Genomic DNA, 12,500 nt, shown 5'->3' on the forward strand with positions numbered 1-12,500 from the left:
ATAGAATTCTTTTTTTGTGCACTTTAGGTAAGACAAAGCACTTACAAACGACATCTGGTTACAGCTGTAAAATTCAATACCGTTACACTTTGCACTTTCCATTATGACGTCATGCATATGTTATAAGAATATGGGACTCATAACTGGGAATGTACAAGAATTTAATAAGTCTGGTGTTAAAGCAATTTGTCATGCCATATTTGAAGTATAAATCAGACTAATGGAGCAGGTTTTTTCCTCCCCGTTTATGGCATTATAGTATGTGAGCCCAATAATAGCTAATGGTAGAAATGGAAAAGAAAAAAAAAAGAAAAGGGGCCCGACATTAAGACCTTAGCATTTTGGAAATCCAATATGTATTGACCTGTGTACTATCTTAGTACAGAGATCTGGTGTCAGCAGAATGTAGTCTTGTATAGGAACGGCTCATTACAGATTTTCTGCGGAAAGCGCATTGTCTCTAAAGCTCTAGAACCTGATCGGCTAGAATGGCTCAGTAATCAATACTTAGAGCGACTGATGGCCTGGCTCACACACAGAACACAGCTGTGGCCGCTGCTTTCAGTGACTTACCAGTAATTAGGAGAGACTGCTTGGAAGCACTAGAGTGCCCACTCTCTTATCAATCACGGAAAAAAAAAAACATCTTAAAGGCTCTCGCATTCAATAAATTCTTTGTATATGAAATCATATGCCGTGTTGCATTGTTTATCTGTACCTGATGTTATGTGTGTATGACGCACACAGCTTATGAGCTCCACTAATAGATTTTATTTAGAAATCCCTGAATAGATTTATAGAGAATTCCATTAGTCCCATTTAATGTAGACACAGCTAATGAGCTTCCGGAGTTAATTTTTTTTTCTTGTTCTTTGTAGCTTTAGGCTTAATATGTAAGGGATACATAAATAGACACCTGACTGTAAATAAATTATCAGTTTTAGATTAATTTAGGTATTATTTGTAGTGTTGTAATGGATCGGTACACTTCATGTTGAGTAGAAGATCATGTAGATGATTGGTATGCTTCACGTTCCTAGAAGTCTAGGAGTCTGGAAACAATAGGCGGCGAGACCACACATCTTATTTTTGAGCTCACATTCCATCTTTTTCTTACAAAATGATTCCGTTGCTTCTCCTGCTACCTTCTCCCATCCTTTTAAGGGGCTGTTAGACCTCTCTATTCCCTCCTGGTTTCTGCTATATTCTTTGAACCGAATTGATAAGCTTGTACATTAATATTTTAATACCACTCAGTCAATAAAACTGCAGCTTTTCCACTCACTAAAGTTATTTCTACATTCTACTTTTTTCACCTTTCCACTCCTGACAGTGGGAGCTCTTCTTCTTTTTTTTTTACTACACACATATAATGGTCTAATGTATTAACCCCTTAGTTTCCTGAACAGTGTGGGATACATTGTGTAATGAAACGCTGAATTAAAAGGAACCACACGTCCTTTGTTAAATGTCTTAATTTAAGACCCTTTTTCCTTTGCAAGACGTAATTCTACATGATAGTATAATTATAAATATTCTGAGCGAATAAAAGTACTAACGGTATTAGGAGTTGTGCCTATGCCTTGGGATAAAAAAAGCATAACGCCGTTAAAAAGAGGACCACGCTTCCAGATTCCTGACAATTAGTTGTGTTTTTGTAACTGAGAAGCAGTCGCAGGCTTTCACACATCTGGTTTTCTAAGCTTGAGACTCACGCATTCTAATGGCAGTTGGTATGAAACGTAGAAAGAAAGGCATTGATAAGGACATTAGTGCTTTTCACTAGCGAAGTCCTTCTCTACTTGAAACTTGAAGTAGAATCCAGAGTCACTGGCAAGACGGCCATTGGCAAGAAGGTTTTGTGTATATTTCAAACGTGGACTTTCATAAAGGGTATCAGGGCTATCTTTTAATAATAAAATCCCATTTGGTCTGTTACATTCCTTTCAGTGCTCTTTCTTGGGGCTTTCTTGGTAGGCCTGGCTGGTGTGTTTTGGATTAGCCAGTGTGGGAACGCTCTATTCATTTAAGTTTTGCCTGGGTATTAAAGGGCCATGCAGTTTACCCTCAATCCCGTACATTCACCTCAGTTGAGTCAATTGCTTGCAAATAGACACAGTTGTGGGAAGCACTTCATGTCCAACATGGCTAAAACCCCGGGACCATTCCAAACTGCCTTTCTAAAGAGTCATTATTTTTTGTGATTAGCGGCTTAGATGAGAAATAGCATTAGAAAAGGCGCCGCAGACGAGTGGTATTAATTACCCCAACACTTGCTATCTAGATAACTCTGTCAGCGACTTGGTCACCGTTAGAGTTGCTGCTCTCGATAAACAGCTGATAAGACCTTTTGTTATATAAAAAAAGACGGAGGGGGTGAGAAGAGCCGTGTCACATAAAATGCATCACATCAGCTTTTCCCTGACAAACCAAATTCATTCCTTATGTAATTGATAACGGCCTTTGCCAATTATTTCACACATTACAATACACAGAGGCCCCTTTTACAGGTTTTGCAGTGCTGTAATTAGCTATGCTAATATCTCGTTTATTGGCCCTAATATTGCTCAACACCTTTTGCCATCCCGGATCCCACCAGAGCCCCATGGCCTGTCAGGATGGCTGATTATTGAGAAGGATAGCTTTAATCAAACATAATTGCAGTTAATTTTTCTCTCCTGCTCTCTGTTGCCAGCGTCTAATGCCACGGACTCCTTGATATTCCATTAAATTACAATTAAACAACCTCCTTTGTTTCTGATTGTCCTAAACAACACCACAAAGTTCTGTAGCCATTAAAAAGGAGAGCTGTTTGGTCCTAATTGCTTCTCAGCTCACAAAGGGCCAATTTACACAATACCCATGTAGAATTTAAACAGCTCATAATCTAATGGATATTACACAGGAGTCTCACACTACAATTAAAATGATTTTCATCAGATAGAGAAGCTGCGGTTAATCAGCTTCATAAAAGTAAATATAAATGAACCAAGTCATACCTTAAATACATAGAAATTGAATAAGAATTACTCGTTGTCCATGCTTGTCCAAACTCGGTGTGTATCCCTCTTTTGTTTAGTGAAATGTCTTGAATTTCCGACATTTTTTACCTGTAGAACTATCTTAAATAAGACAGGTTCACCTGCCCTCCACTTACCACGAGTCTTACCTCTTCCCCCCTACTATTAATATGCATCAATGAAGGAGCACGCTCCGCTCTGTCACTCAGATCATGTTTGTAGTGACAGCTGCTTATTTATTAATTATTAGTTTAAATAATCTGTCTTTCACTGAGTTTGGCAGCGATTACTCGCGTGACAGCATGGAAAAGACGCTTAGAGGGGGAACGCATTTTCAACACTGACGAATTAACGGTAGAGAAGGTCTAAGTCTTTTTATTTATCGTTCACAGTTTTCTGACTTTGAACACTGCCAAAAAAACGACTTCTAGGTTAAAAAGGAGTTTATCGGAAGTTGCCCATTCTCCTCCTTAAGGAAGCTGAATTGTGCGAAGCCATGAGCGCCAACGTGCAATACAAGCCCCCATCCCTTGGCCAACAATCGCTTATTTCTATAAAAGAATACCAAGAAAACGAAGAAAAAATATATATATTAAATCAGATCCTTCATTAATCTATCCCATTCTTCATGATCGTAGAGACTATATTTTGTACATGAGATACCAAAAGTGTGTGTTTTCAGTGCCTGCAATCTTTTTTTGGCCTTATTTTTTGGGTGGTCCAATGTCACTTTGGAATTGGAGTGCAGGAAAGCAAAGTCTCTACAAACCCATCTAGCATGTGAAGTGTTAAATGCGTAATTGGTAATTCTCTGAAATGTCTTCTTAGCTTTAGTCTTCTACCGAAGCAGAGAGAGAGGCAAGTAAATAAAACACATATTTCAAGCTTGATTTAGTCAAACTGTGAACGATTAAGACTCTTTAGGGAAATATAGACAGGGTCAGGGAATTAGTGGACATAATGGTCATTTTGATAATGGGCCAACAGATGCAAGTGGAAAACACAGCGTACACAATTACGCATAATGCACTAATGACAGGTTAGAAATTGTATCGCCTTCTCGCAATTGAGCAGCAAATGTTTATAAGTAATAAAGAGTTTATTGGTGTTAAAGCCAAAGATTTTCTGACACAGGAAAGATTTTTCCCTTCATAACAAGAGCATTAAGTCCTTTGTGTATCAAGGTCTGGGAAAGAGATATGTAAAAGCGCTTGTCAGATATTTTCGAAGAAAAAGCCAATTAAAGGGTAATAGAGCAAAGGATGGGAATTACCATTTGACTTGAAACAAGTGAATCTTCGACTCCTGTCTCATGCTCTAACAACAGAATTACTGCTCATTGAATAAGCTGATCCTACAATCAACCCTCTCACTGCCATTGGGGCAGGAGTGCATAGGAGGGCAGCAACTCGGATCGGGGTGTTATGGACGATGCTTGTCAACTAGCGATTTAACATCTTTTTGTAGTATTATTAAACCGAATAAATCTGTGTTTTAAACAAGTCATATAAAACATGATAGTAAAGGCTTTAGATAAGCCCAATGCAAACCTCCAATGTTAGTTGCTTGAAATATGTCTAGGATTAAAATATGGATGGGGGTCACTTTAATAAAAAAAATCTATTGTATTCACACTGAAAACATATTCTTTATAGCCATACCATAATTGGAGTTTTTAACTCTGGCTCCATTACATACATTGTTTGAATGTATTTTTTTTAAAAATATATCTAAGCATATATTTACAAACACTCCCTGTAACCGGTACGATATACTATAGAATGTAGCTGTTCCTTTAAAAATCACAAATGGAAGAAGCAATAATTGAAAACTGACAAGTGGGACAGTCCCGATTTTGGCACTCTGTCTCGCTGTGCCTCTGAACTCTACCTCTGTCCCGCAATTCCTCGCTCCTGATTTTACTCTCTGGTTCCAGGGGTAGAAGTTGAGAGGGATGCGGGTTTGTAGATTAAAAAAAAAAGTCTATTTATAAAAAAAAGTCTATTTATAAAAAAAAAGGCGTACAAGCTGGCCATAGCCCAATACAGTGACAGGTCACCTCGAAAGCACCCCAAAAAATATTATAAAGACCCTTATAAAATGATTTCATCAACAAGCTACAATGGCTTGTTGTATAAGGCAAGGCTTAAGTGCAGACACGTCTGCAGATGAACCACTTTTTACTAGCGTCTGTGAGACATGACATTTGTTCAGAAGATTAGCTGGGTTGTAATGTGTGGCATAATTGCACTGTGCGGATGTCCCAGTAGTGAAAACCTAATTGCTTGACAGGACTATAACTTTGCGGCATGCTCTCACCTTGTTAGGTCTTTTTCTGAGGCAGTTCAAATGAAGCCTGGCCGCAGGTGTGCTTAATTTACCTCGCAACAGAACGTGTTGAGTTTAATTGCAATGCAGTAGTTAGGAGGAATGGCTGGATAGAATATCAAGTGACTTACTGTATGCTCGTGGCATATGGGCGTTCAGAGCAATTGTAGGCATATGGAGGTGAGAAAGAGATAAAAGGTGTATGCTTCATTTCCGAACAATACATGCAACAGCAAGCTAATCTTCTTAAATTGGAAGGGTAATTGCTTTTTTCTGTTTTCTTTTTATGTCTAACATGCATATGTTTAAAAAATGCTGTATATGACCAGCTTAAGAATCGTCTTGCAATTATGGTCACGATAGGACTAAATTACATACTTTTCAGTCCCGTGAAATTTATAAAAAAGTTCACTGCGGAGTGGAAGACTCGTATTATTTAATTATACTACCTTAAATGGACGGTAGATGAACAGAACCTATACTATTTTTTAACAGGGTATGCAGTGATTAATAAAAATATTAAAATAATCAGGTTGATAGGGCTTTGTGTTCTTCATTGTTCATCTGAATATATTATAACTACCATTTTTCCTACATCTCCATATTGTGTTCAGACAAATATTTGCTATTTATTAAAGGCGCTTCTTTTTTTTGTTTTCTTCCTTACCTAGATTCTTCCTAAAGTTTTTCCTCAAGTGTAATCAGAACTGCCTGAAGAATGCAGGAAATCCAAGAGATATGCGAAGATTTCAGGTACTCTGAACAAAAACGACCCCTTTTTCCAGGACAAAAATGGCCAGAAAAGATGAATCTCAATGTGCATAGGCTTGGTGGCCAAAGGAGAACTTCCACCATTTTTAATTAAAAATGCCACTTTGAAACATGAATTTTAATTTGTTTTCATATTTAAAACAGTTCTGGTTCTTGTATAATATAATGTTTTCAGGCAGCTGTATATTAGTCCTTAGTAGAAGAGACACAGTTAGGGAAACCAAACATGTATGGAATAAGCATTTGGTATCCTGAACATAAGACCTTAAACGTTGTCAAGGACCAAGTTGGGTTTGTGGTTTTAGAGAGGTACCAAAAGAGACAGACTTGGTAGGCTTAGCGGCTTTTACCTACCTTATATGTTTCAACATTTTCATTTAAATTCACAAACATTGCTATGAAAGATTTTTTTTAGCAAAGTCTATATCAGTCCAAACAAACAGGTTTAATATGAGTCAAAGGAGCAAGAATGAAAGGATTGTGGTAGTTTTGAGAGGTGAACAATGTATCTTTGAGTTCCATACCTGCCAGCATATTTTCTTTACATTTTCAATGCTGACGGAGTTAACTTCCCCATAGTCAAACAGAACTTTTTTCTTGTTTTTGTCCAAATATAAGAGTTTATTTGTTCTTAAAATATTCAAACATGGCAGCTGGGGTTGTCCTGTAGGTGTCAACATTTTACGACCTTGGATCAAACAGCACATTAAGAAGAACATAGGAAAGATATTTATTTTATTAGTTATGAAAAGGTAAACAAAGACAAATATGCATAAAATACAAGTAATTGGTACAGTTTTCCTGTAAAAACACTCACTGGTATAACCTGAAAATATAACGTAAGTATACCTTCTATATATTTCTCAGTTATTTAATGTTATTGTTTTTAACATTATATTATTTCTAAACTTTTACAAATCTCTATGTAAAGGAATCTTTTCATGTACTATTTTGCTCAAAGACTTAATTTAATTTTAAATGAATCAAAAAAGTTAAAACCTTGTCCAAGAAAAAGATCCTTCCAAGAAAACCCTTTCTTAATGGGGGTCTAGAAGCTTTGACATTAAAAATCTTACAAAATCGCGTCCCTTATGTGCCGACAAACGTAATAGAGAATCTTTCTTTAATGCTCTAAATCTTTAAAATCCAAACTATGTTTCTAGGTAAGTGGTTAAAATAAATAAATAGAATCTTCAAAAAAAAAAACACTCTAGTCAAGCTCCCATTTCACATAGATCTCAGCTTCAAGTGCCATTGGTAATATTGATCCATGTGAGGAGAGCAGAAGGTCAAGCCTGGGATGACTGGAAATGTCCTCTTTGTCTTGCTGATGGCTGAGAGGAGCATCAGTCACAAGTGATTCTGTGGTCAACAGAGGAACCACTAGTTAGCAAAATAATGACTTTAGCTCTTTTCAGCTTCTGATCCTAACTCTAGAGCCCATTCCAGAACTTTACATAATGCAGATAATAAAAAAAACTAGTTTCTCTTGGTTTGGAATGGGTTAACATACAAGCAGAATGTGGCTTTTTTTTCCTTTCTCTGTTTTTTTTTAAGCTGAACTGTGTTATTTTCCCTTGGTGACTGACCTATATATAAATTGACACAGCAAAGACAGTCATGTTTTCTGCCTCTCTTTTTCAGTATGTTTCATACAGTGTAGCAGAAGATGTCTCATGTAACATGTTGTGCTACATATAATTATACGCACGCACATATAGTTCTCGGTTTATTCGTAATTGGTTACTTTGCTATCATGATCTCAGAGAAATTGTTTTACAAAAAAAGCTTAGCTCAGCTGAGATCTTCACAGATTTAGAGATACGGAAGTATTTTGCATATTTAATATATAAACCACGATTAAGCCTTGTAAAGAATGTCCTAAAAAAAATTCTCTGGAAGCTTGACCTCTGGCTCTTAAAAGAGACCATATGTTCAACCTATATCTTTTAACCCTGCCCCATGTTATCCTGAATAAGAGAAGGCTGAAGGGGAATGAGAACCATAAAGCTACTTTGTTTTGGCAAGGTGTAAACTCTTCAGTCGATGGGAGGGTAAATTCATGACACTTCCAAGAATTCACTTCCCTAGTCTTTAATGACACTGAAGTATTATTTTAGGTATTAAAATGCATCAAGGTTGGGGGAAGGTGGTACATTATATTGCATCGTAATTCCAGATTCCATACCATTATGACAATAGGTGGAGTGAGGATAAACTAATAGGATTGACAATATACTAAACTGACAATAAGGTTAACACACATTAAGACAAACTGGTCCAAAAAGAGAAGAGTGCCCTTCTCTTTAAAGCTTACTATCTATGACGGCATGTTAAGGGAAGACTCCCCAGTGTCCTTTGAATATTCAATGCTGTTAAAGTTCACAACATAAAAACATCACAAGGGGAAAAACAGGGAATGTAAAGATAAAAAATGCAACATGCAACACACTATAAAAATCTAGGTTCATCACCTTTCCTGTTATAGGTAATTGAGGACAAGTTTAAGAAACACTGACCTAGAGCACAGCCGGCAATTTATTTTCTTACAAGGTTCTGCAAACCCCCTTTAAGTCATTAATTAACAGCTAAATCTGGGGAGTAATTTGTTGACATCCGAGCCTCTGTATTTATTGTGAACACTAGAATTACTTTACCCTATGCTTCTTTCCCCTACATATAATTTCCTAACTGACAGAGAGAGCAGGACATATGGCTGCCTAACTGGTGCATACGGCAGTTTCCAGCTTGTATAACCTAGACTTGACTCAGGAGTGCCAGATGGGTGTGAAACCCCCTCTACAGCTGCAGGCACTCAGAGGGTTAATGATGTATTCTATGGAGCTTTCTATTAAAATGAAAGCTACGTGAAACCTTATTCCAGATGAAGATGTCCATGTTTGAGGCTACATTTAGTTTTTTAGTATAACATCAGTTTACATATAATACAACACAACATTAGGAGTTCTGGTTTGAAGTGGCTTCATCACCATAGCAACCGATGGAATGGTCCAGTTGGCCAGTTGTTACAACCATCAATGGTCGTTATGGTGATAAGACCACTATTGAAGTGGTCACTTTTTATATGGCCCACAAGCTTACCCAAATCCATGTCCTCTAGCTTTATTATATGGAGGGACGCATATCAAGGAGAACAGTTAATGTGACTTAATATATAATCACCTATACACTTAATATGTTATTGTAGTGCCTTGCACACCCAATATGCCACTTAATATATTCATTTAAACCTTGAATGTCATCTTTACTTTGTTATGACCGTTTAATTTGGAGAATATGAAACCATAACTGTGCTAAACATGCCAGAATGCTTGAATTAAACAGAATTTTGCTTGTCCAACCTCCAAAGACCATTCTGGTTATATGTCAACATAGAGTTGCCTGAAGATGAAATTTCCCTAAAACATCTATAATTTCCTGTCTAATTTTGGTTCCCAGCAAAGTACCACTTCCAAAATAGACTTCATGAGCTCCGAATGAAGGTGTTATTAGTTAACAAGGTTGTAGATTAGTAAGCGTGCCCCTGTCTACGTTTTTTTGCTACTGAAGCAGCTGGGGTTTGAAGAGTCCCTATCCATCATTTCTTCTACGGCCCTCCTCTGAACCTGGACACAAGAATAGAAGTCTTTCACTCAGATATAAAGGAGGAAATTCCATTGACATACCAGGGTCAATCACCATCCAAATGAACTTGAGAATGGATACTTTTCATGCCCTGAAAACACTTTCACTATTCATTTTCTATTCAAGCTTTTCATATGTAAAAGCATCATGATTAGTTGGTAAATGTAACAGAATTGACAGATGTGTAAGGTTAACAGCATGCTTTCCAGTTTTGATTGATACAATGTTTTGACTTTTAGAAAAATATATATTTTTGTGTGCACCCTTGTCTCTACAAATTCTTTTTTTTTTTTTTTAAATAACATTTTGCGAGGACAGTCCTCCGTCACTGGGAAACAATACATAATACTGCTAATTGAAAATTATGATCTACATTGGTTTTTCTGTTTAGATAAAATACAAAAAAAAATCTAAATTTATGGACATATCACAAAAATTGCCTGCAACAGTCAGTATCAGTTGCTAATCGTATGATTTGCTTCCCTTTCAGGTTGTTGTATCAACAACAGTCAATGTTGACGGACATGTTCTGGCTGTCTCAGACAACATGTTTGTACACAACAATTCCAAACACGGAAGACGTGCTCGTCGCCTTGACCCCTCAGAAGGTACGGCCCCTTCTTATCTGGAAAATGGTAGGCACACATTTACATGTCTTTTTTTTTATTTGCAATGCTTTCTTTTACATCATACTTTATTTTTTGACACCTCTGCTCTTTCGCTGATCAAGGATACCTAGGAGGACTTGTCCACTTCTAGCACTCAGCACATCTAGCTTTGCAAATGCACTTTGCTAACTACCATTATTATTTTCTTTTCAGTCCAACCTGTTTGCCATGCTTTTCTAACAAAACTTCATTTCAAAAAACATTTATACCTTTTTTTTTTTTATGAAAAAAAAAATTCTAATTTTTTTGTTGCCTTCAGCTTTTCTCGCAGCTTTAATTTGATATTATTTTTGCTACTCATGGGAAAGAGGCCGGGGTTACATTCTAAAGTTGTGTGTGCATTTTTAAATGGTTGATAAACACATGAGCAAATCTCTAAAGAATTCACCATGAGGTCAGTTTCCTGTCACTCGGCCTAATACTACAGATGGAAGCATCAGGGCAAAGGAGATGAAAATTACAGATCAACATTTTTTTTTTATTTTTTTTGCATGAAATTAAATAGTTCATTATTTTAGAATATTTTCTATGGATTAAAAAAAAGGGCAAAAAATGGAATTAAATTAGTGGTTATTTGGTAAAATCTAGCTGTATACTTCAAGTCAACAATGGAAATATAATACATTATTTTTTGCGTATAAAATAACCTTTTCGCGTAAGTCTATGATTATTCAGCGTAATATGATTCAGATATGAGTATCGGCGCACAAATTGTAATGTGCAGCTCTGAACAAAAATAAACTAATTTGTTTTTCTGCAATAATGACTAAGGTAAAAGAGAACAAAAATATAATAATTAGAGATTGCCCTGAGCACAAGTCATTATAACATATGACGTATTGTTTATCACTTTCATACGCTCTGAAGGTAGGTGTATGTTTTGCCTAGCAACCGGCTCTAATGAGGTTCACAATTAAGAAGGTTGAATCCTCTCCCCTAGATGTCTCCTTCCCTAGAGGGATAGAACTGGCAACATTATAGGTTCAAGTAAGCAGGCTCAGCCCTGTAGTGCTAGATTTTGGTAGAAGGCCAAGCTCAGCCTCTTCTAATGAGCTATTATGATCTGAGCAAAACACAAGTATTTATTTTTGCAAGCTGCAGAAAAACTATCTGACTCTAAGCAGAAATGGATCTGTTTTGTAGAATAAAGAATATTAATTTTTAACATTGTGTCAAGCAGAAATCGCTTTGATACACAAAATAGCGAATACGGATTATTTTTTTAAATGTAGTACTGTACATGTTGTTGTGGGTAAAAAAAAACCTGCAATATTTTATATGGAAAACATACAAAACAAAATTAAGAAAAAAAATAAATATTTAATTTACTAATTTTGGACTATACATTTGCTCTCTACACTTGGGAATTTAATTTTTGAAGTCTTGCATAGATTCCAATATTTTTTTTTTTTTTTTATAAATTCCCAAATAAGCGAATTCGTTATTGACGATTAATCACAAAGATTTTATTTTATTTTCACGTTTCTGTAAAATTATAGCATTATACCTTCATTCTGGCACAATTTATTTTGTGATAAAATTACAGCGACATAATTGCCCATATGAACATAGGCTGACCTTACATGAATGGCAAATGAAACAGATTGTCGTGAGGAGTAACAGAGAAAAAACCCAGAGCATTCTTGTTACATTTTCACCAAGTCCCGTTTCGCTAAATTTTGAGCAGACTCTTCATATGCTTTAAATTATCAAAACTCCCTTAAATAGGGGCAAGACATGGGGTGGATATTTGCTTGCATGGAACCTCTCTCTCCTTACACCTCATTATCCAATCATCTAATATTCACCAGCGAAATATATACACTCTCCCACACCATTTCCAAGTAAACTAATTCCCTCTTGCTGCTCTGATGGAAGGTTGCCATTGAATAATTTCTGTTCTCGCAAAGCACAGTGAATTATTTCAGCAGTTAAAAACAAACCACAAAAAAAAGAGAGAGCGAGAGGGAGAGTGAGTTCTCAGCGTAGAAAAGTCAAGATATTTCTTCATGTATTTATAGCGTTGTCACTTTTTCCAGAAACGACTTACTAACACACTCTAAACCTT

General features: G+C 36.3%; 1 protein-coding gene across 12 annotated transcripts in view; it reads left to right on the forward strand.

Moving 5' to 3' along the window:
• EBF3 (EBF transcription factor 3) overlaps nt 1–12,500 on the forward strand; it is a 97,840-nt gene that overhangs the window by 54,562 nt on the left and 30,778 nt on the right. For 8 of the 12 annotated variants that reach the window (XM_053450168.1, XM_053450169.1, XM_053450170.1 and 5 more), the window contains exons 7-8: nt 6,020–6,101; nt 10,255–10,399. In XM_053450168.1, coding sequence (XP_053306143.1) covers nt 6,020–6,101; nt 10,255–10,399 — 227 coding nt within the window. The remainder of the gene's footprint in view (nt 1–6,019; nt 6,102–10,254; nt 10,400–12,500) is intronic. The other 4 variants (XM_053450172.1, XM_053450171.1, XM_053450178.1 and 1 more) reach the window with 1 other exon arrangement.

The sequence above is a fragment of the Spea bombifrons genome, chromosome 11 (assembly GCF_027358695.1).
Source record: "Spea bombifrons isolate aSpeBom1 chromosome 11, aSpeBom1.2.pri, whole genome shotgun sequence".
Taxonomy (NCBI): domain Eukaryota; kingdom Metazoa; phylum Chordata; class Amphibia; order Anura; family Pelobatidae; genus Spea; species Spea bombifrons.